This window comes from Paroedura picta, chromosome 7, assembly GCF_049243985.1.
Source record: "Paroedura picta isolate Pp20150507F chromosome 7, Ppicta_v3.0, whole genome shotgun sequence".
NCBI classification, from domain to species: Eukaryota; Metazoa; Chordata; class Lepidosauria; order Squamata; family Gekkonidae; genus Paroedura; species Paroedura picta.
In genome coordinates, this window is record NC_135375.1 from 124,372,978 (window position 1) to 124,395,909 (window position 22,932).

The 22,932-nt window shown below is 49.3% G+C and overlaps 1 protein-coding gene across 16 annotated transcripts in view; it reads right to left on the reverse strand.

Moving 5' to 3' along the window:
* ADGRL3 (adhesion G protein-coupled receptor L3) overlaps positions 1-22,932 on the reverse strand; it is an 808,020-nt gene that overhangs the window by 447,430 nt on the left and 337,658 nt on the right. For all 16 annotated transcript variants that reach the window (XM_077346366.1, XM_077346369.1, XM_077346357.1 and 13 more), the window contains exon 4: positions 17,633-17,846. In XM_077346366.1, the coding sequence (XP_077202481.1) occupies positions 17,633-17,846 (214 nt within the window). The remainder of the gene's footprint in view (positions 1-17,632; positions 17,847-22,932) is intronic.

Genomic DNA, 22,932 nt, shown 5'->3' on the forward strand with positions numbered 1-22,932 from the left:
TAAATGTTTGGGGTTTTATGGTTAGTGTGGATAGTGAGTTTTGCACAAAGGGGAGCTGCTGAGTTTTTACATTTAGTTTGTATTCGTGTTATACACCCTGTATCTTAACCCAGTGGTCCCCAACCTTTTTATCACTGGGGACCGGTCAACGCTTGACAATTTTACTGAGGCCCGGGGGGGGGGGTAGTCTTTTGCTGAGGGACATCACCGCCGCTGCCTGAGCCCCTGCTCTGCTTGCTTTCCCGCTGGCACCCCTGACTTCCCACCACCCGCTGGGGGACGCTGCCAGCAGCAGCTGTGCAGTGACAGGCCGAAGGGGAGCCCCAGCCATGGCAGCCACTGGAGAGCACCAAAGGAGAGCTGGCGGCAGAGTGGCAGGGCAGCCCCTGAGGCAGCAGCTGGGGAGGAGGATGAGGAGGAGCCACGGCCCGGTACTGACTGATCTACGGACCGGTACCAGTCCCTAGACCGGGGGTTGGGGACAGCTGTCTTAACCTATGAAATGATGGTCTTGTAGGCCAGTACAGGTTTAGTGAGATTGAGGCTGATTGTATCACAAAACCAGAAGAAAAAGGAGAAAGTAGATCAAGACATAAAGATGCTAAGAACGTGTCTATCCAAAACATTCTGAAACGGCAACCTCCATCGAAATTTAACAAGAATAACTTCAAAATAAAGTCTAAATCAGGTGTTCACTTTTAAAGGACCCATTTGCTCTTATTTTTCTTGTGGCAACAGCGGAGCGTGCCAGAAACAGAAGGCTTTATAGGTCCAATAGTAGGTAGAATTTACCCAAATCACAAAGAGGGGATATAGAGGTTAGAATTGTATTCAGGAATTTATCCCTGGGATCTGAAAAACCACCCTGGGCCTCTGCAGAGGGCGATATAGAAATGTGGGGAAAAACAAAAGGGACAAGCCAAAATGTTGTGGGGAAGGTCCTCCACTGAATTTCCACAAATACAAATCTGCTGTGCCATAGGTTGCTTAAGATGATGGCCACTGAGGTGCTACGTGATTTCTGGCTATGACTCACATTTCAAGGACACTGTTGTGGTATCACCCTACATTTTCACAGTGTTGTTTTCTGTGCACAGAGTAGGCTTATTACCCTGGGCCCCCACCAGTTTAAGTGACAATTTGCGGAATTTACATTGTACCATTCTCACTGTCAGCGGCGGTTCATAAATACATGATTTTGCACAAGTAAGCCACAACAGCACATAATTGATACCATACACCAGGGGTACTCAAACTGCGGCCCTCCAGATGTCCATGGACTACAATTCCCAGGAGCCCCCTGCCAGCTGGCAGGGGCTCCTGGGAATTGTAGTCCATGGACATCTGGAGGGCCGGTTTGACTACCCCTGCCATACACTATACATTATGCCATATACTATACATTATGCTACCCTGCCCCCTGTGGAGGGGCAATGGCTCTCCTAGATGCAGAAGGAAAAGGGCGCTCGGTGACCTCCACGTTATTAAATGTACCAAGTCTGCTCTCTGTCGACTAGCAGCCCTCTGGAATTGTCAGCATGCCATGGAATCCACGTGGTGTGAACATCTCAGCCAGGCCGGAGCAGAAGAGCACTTAGAGTCAGCCTGCCCCACCCAACATTCCTGCCCCATTTTGAACCATCCTAGATACCAAAGATCAGGACTTCAGCTTCAAAACATTAAGAACCAATCCCAGTATTTCATTTCCCACGGGCCCACACCACAGAGAAATATTAAACTATGAAAAGATCCTTTTAAAGATGACCTTAATGACTCCCAGAGTCCTAGAGGTGTCCATCAGCCGAGGTCCTCCTTGTTTGCCTCCTTCTGATGGGAACCTGGGCACCAACAACCGGAACTTTCAAGGGGAAGAGTTGATGAACGAGCTGATCACAAAGGCACTCCCAGCAGGTTGGGAAAAGTCTGGAGCTTAACAAAATGTCCCACCTGAGGAGGAAGCTGGTCTCCATGAAATGCTAAAGCCACTCACCTGATAAGCAGAACGAATTCATCTCCCAAGAGCTCAGTCATGAAAACAGAAATTTTGCGAAAAGTAAGAAACGAGGCACACAAATCTGCAGGATCCTTGTTAGAACAAGAGCAGTGTAGTAGTAGTAGTAGTAGTAATCTTTTGTTTTTATCTCTCACCCTTCCCAGCTTATTTATTTATTCATTCATTTATTCATTCATTTATTTATTTAGATTTTTATACTACCCTTCCCTATGGTTCTGGGCGGTTTACATAAAACATTTTGGAACACTTACACAGAACACTATCGAAATCAATATAACAGTATAACAATAACAACAACACACCAACTGGAACAATTAGAACAGCACTTCAACAATAACTTTGACACCCCCTCAGTAGGTTCAGTCCCTCAGTCTGGGGGGGCACCTGTAGATGTTGTGGGTCAGTCTGGTGGAAGAGCTCCTTTTTGCAGGCCCTGCGGAATTGTGGAAGTTCCGGCAGGGCCCCGATCTCTTCATTCCACCAGGTGGGGGCCAGGACTGAATAGGCCCTGGCCCTTGTTGAGGCCCAACGTGCCTCTTTAGGGCCAGGGATCCACAGCCTGTTGGAAGTGGCAGAGCGTAGAGCTTTCTGGGGATATAGGCAGGGAGGCGGTCTCTCAGGTATACTGGGCCCAGACCGCTTATGGCCTTAAAAGTGATTACCAAAACCTTAAACTTAATCTGGAATTGAACTGGGAGCCAGCCGAGTTCTTGGAGTACCAGCCGTATATAAGATGTTGGCTCTTGGCAGATCAAGGCAGATCACAACATATTAAAACATCCAATTAATAATCACATCATTAAAATATATACGAGTATAAATAAAATATTTTAAAACTGCCTCTTAAAATGTCAGTTGAGAGTATTAGTATGACGGCAATCAGTACTTTATGGGGGCGGGGGGGGGGGGGTCTTCAGCAGGGAGGTCTGCATCCCCTGGGGCTGCTTTCCCGGCCTCAGCTATAGGCTTGGAGGGCACAGCTCTGTCTTGCAGCCACCCCGGGATCTTCAGCCGTTCCGGAGGGCCCTGATCTCCCCCGAGGGAGAGCGTAAGAGGCTGCTTCTGAATACCTTCCAACCTGAGAAGCCCTGGGCTGGGCTGCCAATCATTTTGTACCTGATGGCAATGTAGAGTATTCTTACTGCTGCTGTTGCTGTTAGGTCACAGTCAGATACTTAACGGGTTGGTGGCACTCTGTAATCTAGCAAAGTTCTTGGGAGCTGGGAACTATTATTGCTATTTCAAGTGTGGGCCCACAATACTCATGGGGGGGGGGATTGCCCTCCCCTTTCTTGCCTGGCCCAGTGGCTGCCCTGGATTCAGGGGTTTCCCTGCTGCCGGCCACTGTCCCAACTCAGGCCCCACATAGCTTCCCCACACAGGTCCCAGCTAGACTTTGGCCGCCATTGAGTCCAGCTCGGCTTCCAGGCTGCGCCGGCACCAAAAGATCCAGCGGGGATCCCAGGCTGCGCTGCTGCGTGACCACTTCTGTGGGCAAGGAAAGGTTTGCCCCTCAGTACTCGTGAAGGGGAATGGCCCGTGTTCAGCAGAGGTTGTCAGTCGTTGATGATGCGGCAGGCTGTTCTGAGGTCACAACCCCCCCCCCATTGACTTTAATGTTCCCCATAAGGTATAATCGTTCCTGGCCTCAACCAGGGCCAGGGCCTTATCGGTCCTCACCCCGACCGGGTGGAAGGAGCTCCCGGGAGAGCTGAGGGCCCTGCGGGATCATTCAGTGTCCCGCAGGGCCTGCAAGACGGAGCTCTTCCGCCAGGCCTACGGTTCAGGTTGGGGCAGAGGGGAGAAGATTGATGGCCCCTGTGTCTAGCTACAACTTTTGGGTATCTTGTCTCTCCTGCCTCCTCCCTCTGGAGGTAGTAGTGGGAATTGGGGATGGGGGGGGGGGCTCTGCCGTGCTGCTGGGTTGTCTGTTTCTGTATCGGTATTCCATGCCCGTTTTAATGGGTTTTTACTAGGAATTTTAACTGGATACCTGTAACCCTCCATGAGCCTGCATTGGAGTGGTGGGTGACAAATTAAATGATGATGATGATGCTCCCCCCCCCAAAAAAAATTTGATTCCCAGATATTTATCAAATCTTTATAACATACTAATGCTGCAATTTGGGAAAATCCGAAAATATCTGTAATTTTCAGGTCTAATATATACGAATCTGAAAAAAAACCCTCTTCTTGCACACTAATTCCTTAGCAGTTCTTTGATTCAGTTCCTACCTGCCTCTTTGCTGCTGTCATTCACAGCTGAAAAGAAATGGGTTGCTATTGGTGCGATCTGCTTCATTCTCCCATTCCATCGCCCCTGACAGTCTTCCCAAAGAGCCCCACATGCCCAGCTGGAAAAGCAAGGGGTTTAACACGCTATCCGATCTTTTTTGCAACCGAGGTGACCCATAAATGCAGCTGGGCCATGAAAGGATGGCATCTTGGAGTGAAATCTGTAGCTCTAAAAATCGCGACATGAGCAGCATCTCTCTCCCCCCCCCCCCGTACTTCCACCCACCTGCCTTTGGCTGATTAAAGCAAGCAGGTTAGATGGGGGGGGGGGGCTAAAGCCATGCCTGGAGGCTGAATGGAGCATCATCTTCCTTCAGGGAGACTGAAAAAAACAAAACAACACACACACACAACCCCCCCCCCCTTGCTGCATGCTCAGAATTTAAATGAGCTCCAGAAAGGGCCCATTTTCAATCTCTGCGTTATCAATATTCTGCACATTTGGAGAAGCCCGCCGTGCTCGCCCGGGCCTGGGACTCTGCTCCCGCACGGGGGGTGGATCAAGAGTGCATGGGGGGCCAAAACAGGTGACACAATCAGGCGTCCCCATGCTGACACGGGGGACATTCAATTAATTAATAGAGAGATGCTATTCCAAGACAGACATGGGGAAGCAGGACTGGGATGACTTAATGGGATTAAAAACAACCTGAATTAATTCCACGCAAGCACGAGGCAGGGCTTCGTGAAAAACAGACCTGATGGGCAGACATTTTGAGGATGTCATTTATTCATTCACGTTTGGCAGCCAGGCCTCACTTCATGAACTCTCAGTTAATTGTTCCTTGCTGAAGGGGCGGAGGAAAGCATCCAATTATTTTAGCGAACTTTAAAAATCTGGATGATTAATCAATGGCAGTTCATCTGCGGAAAAACCCCGTACCGGGAAAAAAAGAGCCTATGATAAACACAGAGAGAGGACACATCTAGAAGCGGAAAGTGGTCATTATGATGGAGAAGTCATAGTTCTAATTATATCTAACGTCCTTACAGCAAAATGGGGGAAGGAGATAAACAGACAGCAAATGCTCACAGTCTTGTGGAAGCGAACCAGGAGTCCGGGAGGCCCATCTACACTGGGATGTGCCAACCGCATCCAAGCAAGCAGCCCTCTGGCAGTAATGGCGGCACCACCATTTGGAAGCACATTCCAGTAGAGACCCCGTGGAAAGTGAAGTCTACCTGGATGCATGGCCAATATTATGGCCACCGTTGCTAAGTACATGGATACGCAAGCCAGTCTCTTGAAATTCTCAAGGCTCTCCAAGACCAAGGGGTGGAAAAGCAGAACATTCAAAGGGCACAAGTTGCATATCTCTTACCGTGTCTGCTAGCCAGCTCAGTCTAACAGGGGTGAGTGGAAAGTCAGAGCTGGACAAGTGTTCACAGAAATGGCCCCTCCAAAAGTGGGGGTCGCCAAGCCAATCGGCCCCTAAACCTTACCTAGAATGGAAAATCCTACAGCGAGGACACAGGAATGAAGGGTAAAGTAACCAATGTCCAGGTGGGTCCTGGAGACCCCCAGAGTTACATCTGGTCTGCAGCCTCCAGAGGTCAGTTCCCCTGGAGAAAGTGGCTGCTTGGGAGCAGGGGGTTCTAGGGCATCGTAGCTCCCCAGATTCTGCCTTCCCCAGGATTCACCCCGGAATCACCAGGAATGTCCCAACCTGGAGTTGGCAGCTCTAGTCAGGGCCCATATATCGTTTTTCTAGGAGTAGTTTGTAATTAACCACACAAACAGGTAAAAGAGGACCAGCAACACTTCTCCCAAGACGTCCCCTGGACAGCACTTAGGTCATCTGGTGCAAACCTGGTGGAATGAACTACCCGGTGGGACGGAGACAGGCAGCACTTCTCCATCAGGCCTATGGCTGAATCTGCAAAAAGGGCCTTCCTTGGACCCTTACAGTCCTCCCCCTCTCCTTTCATGTCCATGCTGCTAAAGGTCCAACATATTTAAAGTGCAGCTGGTCAAGCTACCTCTCCTTGCCGACATCTCTCCATATTTTGGATGTAAACTCATAAAAAAAAAACCCCACGAATCTATTAGCCCGTTTAAATCTCTTTCCATCAAACCCAACCTGGGGCAAATTCCAACAAATTTCAACTTCTAAGAGACTCTGCCATGCTATACTATTAGAATGCCTAAAATTTGCTCATTACCGACCCTCTCTAGCCGACCGTCTGTGTAAATGAGACACACTAGACCAGGGGTAGTCAAACTGCGGCCCTCCAGAGGTCCATGGACTACAATTCCCATGAGCCCCTGCCAGCGTTCGCTGGCAGGGGCTCATGGGAATTGTAGTCCATGGACATCTGGAAGGCTGCAGTTTGACTACCCCTGCACTAGACGAAGATCATGCTAAGCGAGACAGATGCCACATCCATGAGGACAGTGGCCCTGATCCTGTCCGCCATTCCTAGAGACGACCTTTGGCCCATGAGCCGAGTAACTCTGTAACTGCCTAAAATGTTACTGGTTTGGTGCTGCTAGTTCTTCATGCCGATAGAGGTATTCTGACTCTGAACTACCTGAAAAGGTTGTTGTGAGGATAGAATGGATTTGGAGGGGGGGGAGGAGACCCACGCAGGCCACTCTGACCTCCTGAGAGGAAGGCCGGGATTAAAAAGTACCAGACCAGGCAGACCACAGAGGCCGGCAATTTGCCAGGGGTATCCAGGCATCCCTTGTCCGGAACGATTCGTCTTGGCCTATTAGCGTGGAGCTGAGGAGATGGGAGCGGACGTATATTTCCTGTCAGGCCAAGTCGGGCCCTGGGAGAAAAGGGACTTCCAGTGATGGGGACAGCTGCCAGGCCTCTTAAAACCAGCCTCTGCAAACTTCAGGAAACATGGCGGACTGGCTGCGGGGAGGAAGCAGAGGACAAATCCCCGGATGTCCGAGGCGTCCGGCCCAGCCCCTTCAACGGGTGAGGAGTCCTGGTCCGAATGAAAGCAGCGAGGGGCACCAACAGGCAACCTGCAAAGATGCCTCTCTCATTTCTCCCTGCCCAGCAGTCCTTTGATTTACTACAACATAAAAATCTTCTCCTGAGGCGCAAATGCAAGAGAAGGATTTTATAACGTCGTAAATCAAAGGGCTGCTGGGCCTAAAGGGAAAACCGCTCTGCGCCTTGCCCGTTCCAATCAGGCCAGTTTACGCGGCCCCTCCGCCCCTCCATGGCCCGCTTCCTGCCCAGGCACAACTACGGAGGCCGATTCAGACCGGGAAGGCTCTCTGAGAGGACTGGGCTGGCCCCAACGACGGCCGGCAGGAAGCTGGGCCGGTGGAGCGGACGTCCCTGGATGGGGCCCGGTAGCAGCCTGGCCAAGCGTGGCCTGCCTCGGCAGTGGCCGTGGGCCTCAGGGGACCCGAGGTTGGACTTCCATTTCGAGAGCCGGAGTGGGGCAGTGGTTGAGAGATCTGGAGAGCCAGGTTCGGTTCCCCACTCCTCCACATGCAGCCAGATGGGTGACCTCAGGCTAGTCACGGTTCTCTTAAGAGCTGTCCTCACAGAGCAGTTTGTCAGAGCTCACAGCCCCACCTACCTCACAGAGTGTCTGTTGTGGGGAAAGGAAGGGAAAGGCATTTGTAAACCGCTTTCAGACTTCTTTGGGTAGTGAAAAGCAGGGACTTAAATGGAGAGGCCAAATCACACCGGCACTCACCCAACTGCACCGGCTTCAGATGGGAGACTGCATCAAGTTCAAGACCTTGGTCTTAACCTTTGAAGCCCTAAATCGTCTGGGAACCCTGTACTCAGGGGAGCACCTCTTCTGCTATACCCCTCAAAGAGCATTGATTCAACAAACAATTTTGCAGAATCCCTGCCCCCAAAGCAGTAAAGCTGCCCTTGACCAGTCCTGGCTCCAAGCTGGTAGGACACTCCCTGTCACACGATCAGGCCCCTTCGGGACCGTAAACACTTCCAGAGGGCCTGCAAGTCAGGATAGTTTCGCCAGGCCTAAGGCTGAGGCCAAGAAATCAACACGGAAGACCGGACAACACCTTGACTGTGGGCTCTGGCCAGCCCTCACCAGCACTAGTTGTACTTTTTTGGCACAAACAGACAGACCAGCAAGGACCCTGAAAGTCTGGAAATTGCAAGGAGATCTAAATAAGCAATATTTAGACCCTGTAACTGTGAATGTGAACAAGTAACTGGCTGGAGAGACATCTGGGCTGAAGTGACTTTGCTCAAGCCTGGCCAGATAAATTATCAGGAAAACATTTTTTCACAGCCAGAGTAGTTCAGCAGTGGAATAGGCTGCCTAAGGAGGTGGTGAGCTCCCCCTCACTGGCAGTCTTCAAGCAAAGGTTGGATACACACTTTTCTTGGATGCTTTAGGATGCTCTGGGCTGATCCTGCGTTGAGCAGGGGGCTGGACTAGACGGCCTGTATGACCCCTTCCAACTCTAGGATTCTATGATTCTATGATTCTAAATGAAACACAGTATTTGCCATGAAGGCCCTATGAAATAAAAGGCAGAAGTGGCCCAAACTTTCAAGTGAAGTCAGCTTGAGAGTTCCCATACAAAGGGCTTGCAGGAAAGTAGACAGGGAGACTTTGGGGGGAACTGGGTGATCCACTTTTATTAGGCAAGGATTTGGCATTGCGGACAGCCAGCCTCAGGCCTCAGGCTTCAGAAGGGCAGCCGTCACGAGCCAAGGGACAGACCGGGCTAGCGGAGTCCAGTGAAAGAGAGCAGGGTTTGGAGATGGGGCATCAAGAGGATACAATGCCTCAGCGTCCACCCTCCAAAGGAGCCATTCCTGCCTGGAGATGAGCAGTGATTCCAGGAGATCTCCAGGCCCCACCTGGAGGTTGGCTACCACTGGGTGGGAAATATTTCTTGGGGTTTGAAAACTGGGCCTCAAAAGGGTCTAATGCCTCTGCAGCCCCCCAACCAGCCACATAGTGCCCCCTGACCCATTTCAGGTCAGGAAAGCCTTGCAGAGGGGAGGTAGGTTTGCCAGATCCGTGTAGGTTCGTGTTCTGGAATTCCACACTAGCTAGGTGTACATAAACACCACAAGGGTAAAGACTGGTATCAACAGGGAAGTGTGGAATCCCACTACAGCCTCCATTGACAAAATGCAAAAGAAATGTGCTGGGGGGGGGGACAGCCTTCTGATTCCCCCCCCCCCCCGCCTTCCCTGAACTTGCTAATTCCCATGTTTTACGAAGAGAGAACTATCTGGGCTGATAAAAATGTTTTCCAGAGTCAAGGTTTTGTTTTTGGCTGGAAAGCTGTTTTCTTCCTTTGAGTTCTCTCCATGACTGTTAACAGCCTGTTTTCCTCTGTTTCCCCCCTCCTCAACCATTCCCAGCCAATCAAGGCTTATGATTAATCTCTGAACATAACTATGCAGGAAGCCGGGCATCACGAAGGGCTAATTAAATCCCTGGAGAAGGAAGATGATTTCGCCTGCCCAAGGAACTCTCAAGCATTACAAAGAACCAGAGATTAACATGCCCCTTTCCTTACGACTCCTGAAAAAGCCAAACCTTTCAGTTCTGATGAAGATTTCGCAAATTAGATCCTCATTTCAAATTAAGCTCTAGGAAAACATACAATCATTTAGGATGGCACCGGAAAAACTCTAGGTGAGTTCAGTCCATCTCCCTGCCTTGGCAGGAGAGTGGGTCTCAAGTTCTAAAACCATCTGCTGCTCTCTGATGCTTGACCGTCATAACTGTAGCATGGAATCGAAAGCGGAAAGCAGAAATAGTTTGGAGAGCCAACAGGAAAAGAGTGTCCTGCTGAGGCACAACCGCCTCATGATCATCCCATGCGCAGGATATTCCAGGCAAGGGTGCCACAGTCTGCTTCTGCCTTGCAGCCTCAGGTGGTCTCCCATCCTAGCACTGAGCCAACACTGCTTAGCTCCGGAGTCCTGACAAGTCTGGGCCAAACTTGGTTGAAATGTCTCTTAAATTCAGGACAGCAGCCAACCAGAAGATGGCTGTGCTTTAGGCCAGGGGTAGTCAACCTGTGGTCCTCCAGATGTCCATGGACTACAATTCCCAGGAGCCCCTGCCAGAGCTTGCTGGCAGACTACCCCTGCTTTAGGCAACTGCATGCAAGCTCAGCTGCAGGTAAAGGTAAAGGTCTCCCCTGTGCAAGCACCGGGTCATGTCTGACCCTTGGGGTGACGCCCTCTAGCGTTTTCATGGCAGACTCAATACGGGGTGGTTTGCCAGTGCCTTCCCCAGTCATGACCGTTTACCCCCCAGCAAGCTGGGCACTCATTTTACTGACTTTGGAAGGATGGAAGGCTGAGTCAACCTTGAACCAGCTGCTGGGATCGAGCTCCCAGCCTCATGGGCAGAACTGAAGTCACCTTTCATGACATGAGTAGCCCAGGCAGGCCCAATTTCATCCGATTTTGCAGACTCAACCCTGGCTGGTACTTGGATAGGAGACCTCTAAGGAGCACGAGGGTCATGACTTGGAGCCAGACAATGGCAAGCCACCTCTGAACAGTTTTTGCCTGTCTGCCAGCCAACCCTAAGATCTCTGGCTATGCTACACACAAGCCATATGATGCTGATGAAGTTTTTATACCCCACTTTTCACTGCCCAATGGTGTCTCTAAGCGGTTTACAATTTCCTTCCCTTCCTCTTCCTGCAACAGACATGCGGTGAGGTAGGTGGGGCTGAGAGAGCTCTGACAGGTCTGCTCCGAGAAAACAGCACTACCAGGACTGTGACTAGCCCAAGGTCACCCAGCTGGCTGCATGTGGAGGAGCAGGGAATCCAACCCGGTTCGCCAGATCAGAAGCCATACCACGCTGGCATAAATAAAGAACAAGACCTTTCCACCTGCTTGTGCAGACTGTGGCAATTGCAATTAATTGAACAATCCTGAAACCAGTGAGAGTGCCTGTGGGCCATCTCCCTGCCTAGAAAGGAGAGGGTTTAAAACCAACCTGCCAGCGATTATTTCTCCATCTGAAGCCGTCACGAAATCACAGGGCACCTGATGGGGCAGAGGCTCCTCTGGAATAAACATTCCCCCCAGGCAGAGTAGCTCATTGCAGGGCTGACCTTCTGTCCTCTGTGAGGCTAAATGGCTTCCCCTCGCAGCCTCCTGATAGCAAGACCCCCTCCCCGGCCCCCTGCTCTGTAGCCCCCAGCTCGGGCCTTCCCTTCTGCACATGTCCGGCCTCTGCACGGCCCATGAAGAGGCAGCTGCTCCAAGCTCCTGCCCCCATCCATGGCTGACTGGATGCAGCACCCCTCCTTCCGACGGCAGAATCACACGTCAGCGCCTGACGCCTCTTTCTCGTCTGAAGGGTCCCTCCACAGGTACTCATTAGCAGCCGCTGCGTTCAACAAGCCTCAAACGTTCTTCGGAAAGGAAGGCAGGAGCAGCAGAATCGGCAGGTCTTCCAGCACAACCATGCCGAGGAAGAGGGAAGGAGGGAGGCCACAGACCTTGCTCCCCAACGAGGGAGGGAAACCTCTCCTTCTGGCACTGCAGCCCACCAGGGGCCACGTTTCCTGGGACGGAGGGAGTGAGCGAGCCTGAACAGCCTCCCCCCCCCTCGTGTGAAGGGGGCACCGGGAAGAGGTGGGAGAGAAGTCCTTCAGGGGACGTCCAAAACGGCCTCCAGAATCCGCGGCGGTTCCTTTCAAACGACACGTCAGAGTCATCGGGAAGGGTGACAACCCGTCAGTCGGCCCCTTCATTTGCTTAAACCAACGGGGTCTCCATCGTTTTACAGGCGCTGAATAAAACAACAGCTGCGCCAGGGGTATAAAAAGGCCCTTGTGACATTAAAAACGTGTGCTCTGATTTGAAATCTCATTGTATACAAAAGCAGCAAATTGGAAAAGAAAGCAACCTTTTTAAATAATGTTCCTGTCACCGGATGCTAACCACACTTGACAGCCTGGCCAGAAAGAATTGCCTGAAAGGGACGGCTCCAAAAGCGCTCTCTGGCATCCCGGGAAATAGCGCAGTTCAAGGGGCGAGGAGGTGGTCTTCATCTTCCCACCACCACCATGGCTCAATTTTTAATTATGTTTTAATTATGTTTGAATGGGTTTTTATGGGATTTTATTGTTTTTATGAATTTCTGTAAACCGCTGCGAGACTTTGGAGAGCGGTGGTATATAAATATAAATATAAATAAATTAATTAATGTGTAGGGACGGCTTCTAAAGTGAGGGTTCAACCCAACCGATCCAGCCGTTGTTCCCTAGAGCCATTATGGCACGGGAGGCGTGGGGCCCCGAGTTCCTGACCGTGGCTTTCGTCCTCTTTGAGGTTCACTTCATTTCTTATGCTCCCGGATCCTGCCTGGTGTTTGTCTGGGGCCACCTGCCCCAACGGGGATTGCTTGGCCCACTTCCTCCTGTCTGCCCCAGAATTTCTCCACTGGACAGGAAGAAGCAGCTTCCCTCCATTCGGTTCAATCATCAATCATTCAGACCCTCAAACAAAACGGGATGGGGGGGGTGGGGGGGAGGAATGGCTATTTCGTTACTCTGGAATTGCTTAGTAACACAACATAACCTCTTTTTTTCCCTTTTCCTGTGAGGGTAGATGACAGAAGTGATACTTGGGGAGGGGAGGTTAGGTGTAATTCCTTGACTGGGGATGCCCTGGATTTCCTGCAGACCCATAGCCCAGGCCTGGCATATGCCCCATTGAAGCCCAGGGCAAGAAAGGGAATGCAGATTTATCCATGCTCCCTTGACACAGGGAAAGGAGGGCCTGAATCAGGCCAGGCCTGGGATGGCCCTGGATTGGTGCCGAAGTCATCAGGAAGCAGGAATTTGGCCCGATCTCCAACAGGCGGTGAGGCCAGACAAATATCTCATGCAGAAACGGTCTATGTCTCAAATCCCTAAAAATCACAGGGTGCCTGTTTCCAAATACTTTGTACATGCGCATGCACTGCTTTGCTACTTCTGTTGCCTACATCCCAAACCCGTTCCCTTTCCAGACATTGCTGCTGAATTTATCATGGTCAGATCACATGTTGTCATGCCCCCTGCTGCACCTCTGGCTGAACTACCAGGGAATGCTCCAGAGGTTGCAGCTGGTCCTGATCCACTGACTGGGCCCAGCACTCTCCAGGCACCACCTGAAGATCTGGCCACTGAAGACGAGCCCGATGCCCCAGATCATGAACAACCAGATCCCAGCCAAAATGGCACCCAGCCTGATGTGCCAAAATGGCACCCAGCCTCGGCCTGCCCTGAAGACTCACTAGAGGACGAGTATCGCCGGTCCCTGGCAAAGACCCCAGCGAATCCCACATGTCAGATGAGGGGATCTACTCTGACAGCTGTCAGGGTAGATGGGGCTCAGTTGTACCTGCTTCTTCTGATGAGGGCTAGAACCAGCTGCAAGTCCTCTGGCTGAGGGGTTCCCCACCCAACTCGGCTGTATTTCAGAAGGGCTTTGAAGCAAGTTTCTCCGTGGGTGCAACACATGCATTACCTTGCCTATGTTCTCAGACAAACCCTGGTTCCAGTTTGCTACGTTGAAGCTCTGCCTGCCTGATTCCCGGTTCCTGACTTTGGCCTGACTTTTGACTACACTCCCAGCTCTTGACCCTTGGCATCAGCTTCTGACTACGCTTCTGGCTCCTGAGTATAGTTTGTCATTGACTGTTTCTCTGGCTCTTGACCCTGGCTCGGGTTGCCTTCACTCTCTACTCTCTACCCTGTTTGCTGTGTGAACTGACTTGCTGGCTCTTGACCTCCTGGCCTGGACTCTGGTTTCTGGCTCTTGCGCATCCCCCATCTTGGTACAACAACCAGGCCGAGTAGGTGTGGCCCGGCAGGGCCTCACACATATAGGAGATGATTTCCCATGATTGCTTAGTTCCTACTGGAGTGGGGGAGGCTGGGGGTGGCAGAAGCTGCCCGGTTTGTTTTCTCCAAACTTTATTTTGCATTTTGGATCAGCAGCAGTCATTTAGCCTACTGACATCCCAGCCTGTACATGCGCAGTGGATGTTCACTAGTGACGGGTCATGTGCAATGACATGCACAGTGATGAACACTGATGAATACATGTGTAGCAGCAGCACGTTCACTTTAATGCAACTAACTTTAAAGGGCCGCCTGTACACAACCACTCAGTTCCGCAAAATCACAAGGCACTTGGGGTTTCAGAAGGAGGAGGATTTTTTAACTGATTCCTCTCTCCGCCAGATCCACTGCCCACTAGGAATGTGTGGAGGAGGAACACAAAATACGAGATGACAGTGCTGTGAGAAAGCAGATGGGAGATTTTCCAGAATTTATATCAAGGGCTATTTGTCTCCTGTCTTCTGAGTCCTGGCCTCCAATCCTCCATGTGCGCAGATGAGCTAGGTTGGGTTGCACATGGAACTGCATGAAACAGACACTGTGGGCCATTGCAGAGGGACAGAGGACCATTCAGACTTGATGCCACAAGATTTTGAGATGTTGGCTTCCGCGTGCCCACACCAGGGAAAGTAGCAGGGCTGTTTAGATCCTCTTGGAACTAGTCTGCTAACCTCATCTAATGGAGCTCGTATTGGATCTCTGTCATTGAACAAATTGAGTGGGAACAAGCGACAAGCCTTGTGTGCACTTTGCAAGTTCTATTGGTTTTAGTTTTACCTTGGAAATATTGACTACCTGAGAGTCCTTTTCAGATGGCTGGGCCTGGCTGGCTGAATTCTGTGTCTTCTCTCTCTGATCCCAGTTCTAAAAAAACATTGTTAGCATTCATCCTTGTGGACTGCTTGTCGTTCTTTTTTGTTGGCCGATAGACCTAGCACCAGGAAAGAGGGGTGTGTGTGTGTGTGTGTGTGTGTGTGTGTGTACCAGGGATGCAGGGTGGGAGTCAAGGAGGTGGCAGCCCAAATGAGTCTGGGAACCCCTGGGCTAACGAAATAAGTTTAATTCCTCAGATGCCTTGCCTGGGTCGGAACCCCTGTCAAATCTAGTATTAAAGGATACAGATTTTTTAGTACTAGTGGCTTTAAATGGTGTCCAGTTCTAAACTTTATTTTCATCCTGGTATTTTTTGTTCCTCTGGAATGTCTTCCAGTTCCCTTTCTTTGGTTCACGCCTGAGGATGCACACTCAGGATGCACACCCTGGCCTTGGGCAGGGTGGGGTTCTTGACAATTTAGGTTTTGGGCTGTCAGCTCTGCATCTGGAATAATCACCCTATATTGTTGGGAGCTTCACATGATTCTTAAGCCATCAACTGGGTCTTACTGAAATGTTGTATCATTGACCATTTATGCACTGGGAATTTCCCTGCCCAAGTTCCTGGGAAGGAGTGCAAATCTGGGGTGGATGAGGTGCACGGGGCCAAATGCCCCCCCCCCCCCGTGTGGGTGCAGGAAGAGGTGGGGCAACCTGCCACGACTAAAACTCCAGCCTGCAGCCCTCCAGCCTGCAGTCATTCTGTGTGTGCACACCTTTTATCTGACCACTGATGAAGTCCCACTGGGCTGAAATGTGTTTGATCTATCGCTATAGCATGTGCAACCATTAGGACATTATGTGTGACTTGTTTTCTCAAGTTGTTCCCCCCCCCCTTTTCTGCTTTTCATAAGGGACAGGCTAAATGTGATGGCAACGGCAGGTTGGATCTGTGGGTGCTAGCACAGCTCACTTGGTGCTCAGGTAGACCTGATTTCACAAGGCATGCAGGGCTCTCACGGTGCTGGGGTAAACTGCACATGGTGGTCTTGGGTTTCTGTGCCAGGGGTAATGCTCCCGTGAACTATCCGCTCTTTTTCCTAAACCCTCTCAGGAACGAAGCCCTACGCCCATTGAGAGCTGACTGTCCAGCAGGTATTTCAGTCAGGAGGTATTTCCTAACACATAATTTAAACTGGCTCCGATTCAGCCCGGCCTCCCTGCGTCTGGCCTTCTGGAACTCGGGAATAAACAGCTGTCCTCCGCTCTTCTTGATGGCCCGCTTCCCGACAGTTTAATTCAGTCGGATTTATATCCTGCCCTACCGGTAGGGCTCCGAGGAATCTGAACAAACATTTGCAATTTTACAATTGCAAATGTAAAAAGGGGAAAGAAATGGAGCTTTGCCCCTCTGGAAAGGAGCCATTCTCCTTCAACCAGTGCCCACGGAAGAGCTGCTGGACAGAGTCCTCCCAGCTGGGAGGCATGACAAGAAAGATAGGGGCAGCTGCAGTCCTCTGGCCAGCATGGGCCCCTCCCTTGACGAAGAGTCCATTTTATACCCTGCTTTCCCCTTCCCGTAGGAGTCTCAAAGCAGTTGACAATTGCCGACCCTTCCTCTTCCCATAACAGGCACCTTGTGAGGTAGGTGAGGCTGAGAGAGCTCTGAGAGAACTGATTGGCTCAAGGTCCCCCAGGACTGGGGAATCAAACCCAGTTCTCCAGATTAGAGGCTAGTGCTCTTAACCACAACACCACACTGGCTCTCACACTTGCTCATGGCCTTACTTTTGTCTTGATTTTGCCAGCTTGGTGTACTGATCAAGAGTGACAACTTCTAATCCAGAGAACAAGGCTCGATTTCCCACTCCTCCTCCACATGCAGCCAGCTGGGTGACCTTGGGCCAGTCACAGTTCTCTCAGAGCTCTCTTAGGGTGGAAGAAAGGAAGGGAAGGCGACTATAAGCTACATAAGACTCCTCCGGTTAATAAAAAGCGGTATAAAATCCTGGCTTTTCTTCTTCTCGTCTTTATTTTCCACTGTAGAAACTTGAATACCAGGTAATGTCTGCCTATTATTCTGTTGTTTCTGTTCTCACCAAAAAGAATCGAGCAATACGCTGCCTCACTTGCATACCCGACTTGCCATCTCTCTGTCTCTCTACCTCTCTTTCTCAGGATTAAACTCCTGGATACACCCTGATTTCAAAACACACCTTCCGTTTGCTTTATGATGCTTAAGGGCCTCCAAACAGGGGTCAGCCACTGACAGGTGCTGGGGACCATGACACAAAAGGAAGTGATCCCCCCCCCACACTCCTGTGCCCCCCAAATAATCCTCCGACCAGAGCTATGCCTCACAGGGCCAGAGTGGAGGGCAGCAAAACAAGCCCATGCAGCCCCACCCGGAGTTGCACGGCGGCTCAGAAGAGCTTCTGAAAGCAGGGCACAGGGAAGGCAGGAGCTGACTATCCCACAGTGATGGGGGCTTGCAGTTTGCCAAATATTTACGCCACAATCATCTCTTAAAAACGATGTAACCATTTCAGCGCCGTCAGCCCCCTCCAGGGTTAATGCGCACACGGAATCCGAGCGCTGGCGAAATCCCAGGTTCGTAAACAGCAAGCCAGATTAAAACAAAATCCGTCAGGCGGAGACCGTCAAAAACCTACCTTTGAGTCATAATCTTATAGGCATCTGGCAGATAACAGCGGATATTCTCCATCTGAGCAGGATCAGAGTCGCAGATTTTATCGTCCGTCCTGCCATAGTTGGCACTTTCGATCATGATAACATCTGTTCCCGGGCACCGGAGTTCGATGGGGTAGCTTTCGCAGGAGAGTTCCCTGCGGACCACGGCCATGGGTACCGGGGCACGGCTGAAGGCTGCGGAGACAAGACGCACATTTACCTTGCGTATGCACGGCAAGCGAGATTTGGTTTCACAGACATGGGTACCGAAATGTTAATTGTGCAAGATTATTTTCAAGAAGAACTGTTCAAGATGATCTTCTAGTAAGAGGGAAATGAGCTTTCCCCGGGCTGTACCAAACCAGAAGGCTGTTTTGACCAGAAAGTTGTGGCTGATTCCTACACTGATCCTAGAAATGAGGAGGAGGAGGAGGCAGCCATGCAGGGCCCAAGACACAAAGGGGTGCAAAACCACCAAAGGGCAGGAGAGGGGTCGGCTCTCCTTTACCACCTGCTGGAATTCTCCTACTAGAACTGTATCACCTGCAGCTAAAGCTAGCCCAGGCATTTCAGTCAGTTTTATTGACAGTCCTAGACCATCCAATCAAAAAAAAAAAAAAGCATAATCAAACACATCTATGTACAGGTTAAAATCAATCAGTTACAAAATAGATAAAAGTGACATGGATAGGACAAATGTATATAAACATACTATAAGGGTCTAATATAAGCCAGCAGTTAAAATGTTGAATTGGACCAGCTCTCACTTATTTTTGTAGCTACCCAAGCATATCTTGCAATTGTTTTTGTTAACTTCTTATTTGTATCTGACAGTATTAGTTTGAGGCCTTGTTGCCTCAGACCTCTGGCACATTCTGTAAGCACTGGTGTCAATGAGCCTGTATGTATCCTTACCACTTAGTGGCTCTGATATTTCTGAAGAGACCTCCTGGGTGGATCATGTCCAACCGGTATCTGGATTCTCTTTCCTGTGTCCGGCCAGACACGCTCCACAAGCCTTGCTGGGGGACACCCTGATTGGCCCAGCCCCTAGAGGGCCCGCTCCTACAAGGTGGCAGCACAGCGCTCTGCAAGCCTAGTGCCCAGACACAGCCAGGGCGCCGAAGCGAGCGGACCTGCAGAGCCCTGGCTGGACCTCTGCTTGGCCCGACCACAACCGCATGACGGGAGACCAGGGCTCTGAGCGCCCAACCTCCTGCACCGCCGAGGCAGCCACCGCAGCGGAAAGCGAGCCCACGCCTCGAGGCGCTTGTCCTCCAGAAGTGCCCAGCCACTCCAGGTATTGCACCCCCTGCATTCCCCTCTGCAACAAGCTTTCTGGCTAGTGTTATTATATAGCTTACACTCAAAAAGGACCTGCTCAGTTGGTTCTATTTGTCCTTCATTACAGATGCATTTGCATAGTCCTTTAAGCTCTCCTTCCAAGTAGGCAGCAAGGAGAGAGTTATAGCAAGGAAGAGTAAATGTTCTATGTTCTGAATTTGTAAGGTTGCTTAGATAGGGCATCAAGACAGTCTTACTAAGGAGACCTTTCCCAAAAAGTGGGCCCCAGATCTTATTGAGACTGTGCTGCCTTTCTCCTTCTATTACCCTGGTCTTTATTAATCCTTTTGCTTTGTCATAACCTAGACTCAAAACAAGTTGGCAGAACAGACTACAGGAGCCTAGCTTCTCTAGCAGTACGTTTAACCAGGAGGTCACAAATGAATCTGTCAGTAGACAGTTTGTTAGGTCCTTCTGGTAGCCTAGGTATTTATGGAGGCACACCTGTGTATGCACGGAAAACAATGGAGTGCTTAAAAATATCCCTTGGTGTCTAATAAACATTACTTTTGTGTTGAAAGACCGACTGCCTGTCTCCCTCCCTTCCTCAACTATGGGGAAAGGTGTGGCTGGGTCAGAGAGGACTTGAGCCGCAGGTCTGATGTCCCTTTCAGCTTATTTGCACTGGGCCGGAACCCATTTTGGTCCCGATAGTGATGCAGATAACGGAGCTGTCCGGGCACTCCAAAGGTGGCTGTTATTCAATGTAAAAGTTAGAGCAAACCGAAATGGGAGCAAAACAGGCATGGCAAACAGAGCTAAGTTTTGATTTTCAAGAGCATCGCTCGTGAGAATCGCAGCATCGCCGCTAATTATAATTTCCCACCCTCACGGAGGGCTGCGCACCACGTTTAATTGCAAATCAGGTAGCAAAGGCCGGTTTTGCGACATGATAAACCAATTGGGCTCGTGGCTACCCTGAAAACCAGGCCGGTGATTTTGCAACCTAATTAAGGAACCTGTCTTAGGCTCTCAAGTTCTGAACATTATGCTGAGATGAGCTTCGCTCTAGAGTGGGATGAATGCTTAAATTCACCAAGGGGCAGTGCGGACAGATTGCACTTTGCAGATCCTACTGTGTGGTGATGACAGAACAGCTCAGGAGTACAGCTGGAGTCAGAGGTAATTTTCAAGAAAGCTGGAGAACATCTGAAAAAAGCATTGCTTTCCTTGTTATGTATATATTCTCTCTGTCCCCCTCCTGTTACCTGTAGCCCAACAGGTTTTGCATGTTTTTGCTGCCACTGCAGATCATGTTATGCCCCTGGGGTCTCTTTTAGCTCTTTGTAGGCAGCCATCCAATAGGCCAGAGGGGAGGGTGGATCCCATTCATGCTGGCTGAACCTACAGCACACCCAACAGCCATGGTGACCAATGTGCATTGAGTTGCTCTGCTATGCAGCTGCCAACTTCCCCCTTTCTAGCCAGGTCTGATGTCCCTTTCAGCTTATTTGCACTGGGCCGGAACCCATTTTGGTCCCGATAGTGATGCAGATAACGGAGCTGTCCGGGCACTCCAAAGGTGGCTGTTATTCAGTACCAAAATTTACAGCCTCAGTTGCATTTGCACAATTTATTTATTTATTATTTATTAACTGAATCTTTATACCCCACTCCCAGCAATGCTGACTCCCGGCAGTTTACAACAAATCATAAAACAATAAAAAGTACCATAAACCCCCCATCATAAAAAGCAATCCCCTAAAAATCCTTAAGAGCCAGTTTTGTGTAGTGGTTAGGAGTGCGGACTTCTAATCTGGCATGCCGGGTTCGATTCTGCGCTCCCCCACATGCAACCAGCTGGGTGACCTTGGGCTCGCCACGGCACTGATAAAACTGTTCTGACCGAGCAGTGATATCAGGGCTCTCTCAGCCTCACCCACCCCACAGGGTGTCTGTTGTGGGGAGAGGAATGGGAAGGCGACTGTAAGCCGCTTTGAGCCTCCTTCGGGTAGGGAAAAGCAGCATATAAGAACCAACTCTTCTTCTTCTTCTTCTTCTTCTTCTTAACAAATCACATAACATTAAAAAGGTTATACAATACAATTCCTAAAAACTTTTTTTTCAGGACTTTTTGGAGGGCATGTATTTCCCCTCTGCTAGGTATGGTTTCAGCATCAGCAAAAAGTCTTGAATTCGTATTAAGCTGTAATCTTGAGAATTGTTCTAAAATGTTTTATCATTGGTATTTGTCACCTGGGTGGTTATACAAATGTACAAAAATGTGTCTAATATTTGTTGAAAATGAGACATTTTTTCGATCTATGGTGGACATGGAAAAAAAAAATGTTTTTGGATACAAACATATGCTTTAAGCCAAAAGATACTAAAGACTGATATACAAATGAATCCAGAGACATTCATCTTGGGATTAATGGGGAAAGAATTAGGGAGATTTTTTTTGTTCCTACATATAATTATACAAAACTGTGACTATTATGTGTTCAAAATTGTGAAAGTTTGTTATTACCCACAACTGAAGAATAAAGATGATGGTCAGACTTACTACTTTAATTAGAAAAAAGAAAATCACAGTATTTATAGTTACCTGGAAACGTTTTATAGACTCTGCATGACACAAACAAAAATGAAATAATGGATATGTGGAATAGGCTGCCTCAGGAGGTGGTGAGCTCCCCCTCACTGGCAGTCTTCAAGCAAAGGTTGGATACACACTTTTCTTGGATGCTTTAGGATGCTTTGGGCTGATCCTGCGTAGAGCAGGGGGTTAGATTAGATGGCCTGTATGGCCCCTTCCAACTCTATGATTCTGTGATTATGTTTTTGAGGACTAAGGAGGGAAAATATGAACATACAGGGGGAAAGTGTAGTTTTAAATTCATTTATATGCTATCATTGTATAACAGAAATTAACTTGATTTATAATTGTCAGATGAAATCGGAAGCCTCTTCTTTCTGTTGTTTCTTCCCCCCTCTTTTTTTTTTCTTATTTGGTATTCTGCATTTTTCTTATTTCTTGTCCACATGATATTAAAAAACTTGAATAAACGTTTTATTTATTTTTAAGAAGCAAAGAGCAGGCATCCATGGTTTAGGATTGATTGGATTGCCAGTATATTAACCTTAGCAACAGTAAACAGTAAAAAAAATTAAATTAACAGAAAATTTACATAACATACATTGTTTATGAGGCCCTCATGAAAGAGCACAGAACGTGAAAAACATTAAAGGAAAGTGGTAATCTCCTGAACATCATTCTGGAAATCATTCTAAATCATTCTAAAGCATCTACCTCCTGTTGGCTTACTTTTATGTAGCGATGATACTATGATCGTTCCATGCCTAGTGGCATAGATTTTCTCTGTGTTGGGTGCTTTTGAATATGCCACAAATACACCTTTTCTCTGGGTGAAACTAGCATCTTTCACATGACACACAGCGAGAATACTCCTAAAACAAATGTGAGAAACAACTTCTTTGAATTATGCTGGTGGACTCTACTGTGGTGGAAATATATAAAACCGGCTGGTTGCCTGTGATTTATAACTTGCATACATCATCTCTAGAAAAACTCCCATTACTCTTGAGACTGCTGGAAATTATCTTCTGACAAATCTGCACGGGATCAGAGTCCCTCCCCAAAACAGAATACGGGGATGAAGAAATAAAGCAGCTGATAGAGGGTTTATATACAATCAGCACAAAAATCAATCTAAGCAATACATCAAGTCAACACTGTGGCTGATCTCATGCTTCGTAGCAGCAACATTACACTTGGAACGTATAATTTAGTTCCTGAAGGTATCATTTACACCAGCATTCGCTGGCAGGGGCTCCTGGGAATTGTAGTCCATGGACATCTGGAGGGCCACAGTTTGACTACCCCTGATTTAGACTGTTCCTCACACAGCATCTCAAAAGCTTGGGATGGGCTACAGCACAATCCAAAACGGCCCTACTGAAATGTGTAACAGTC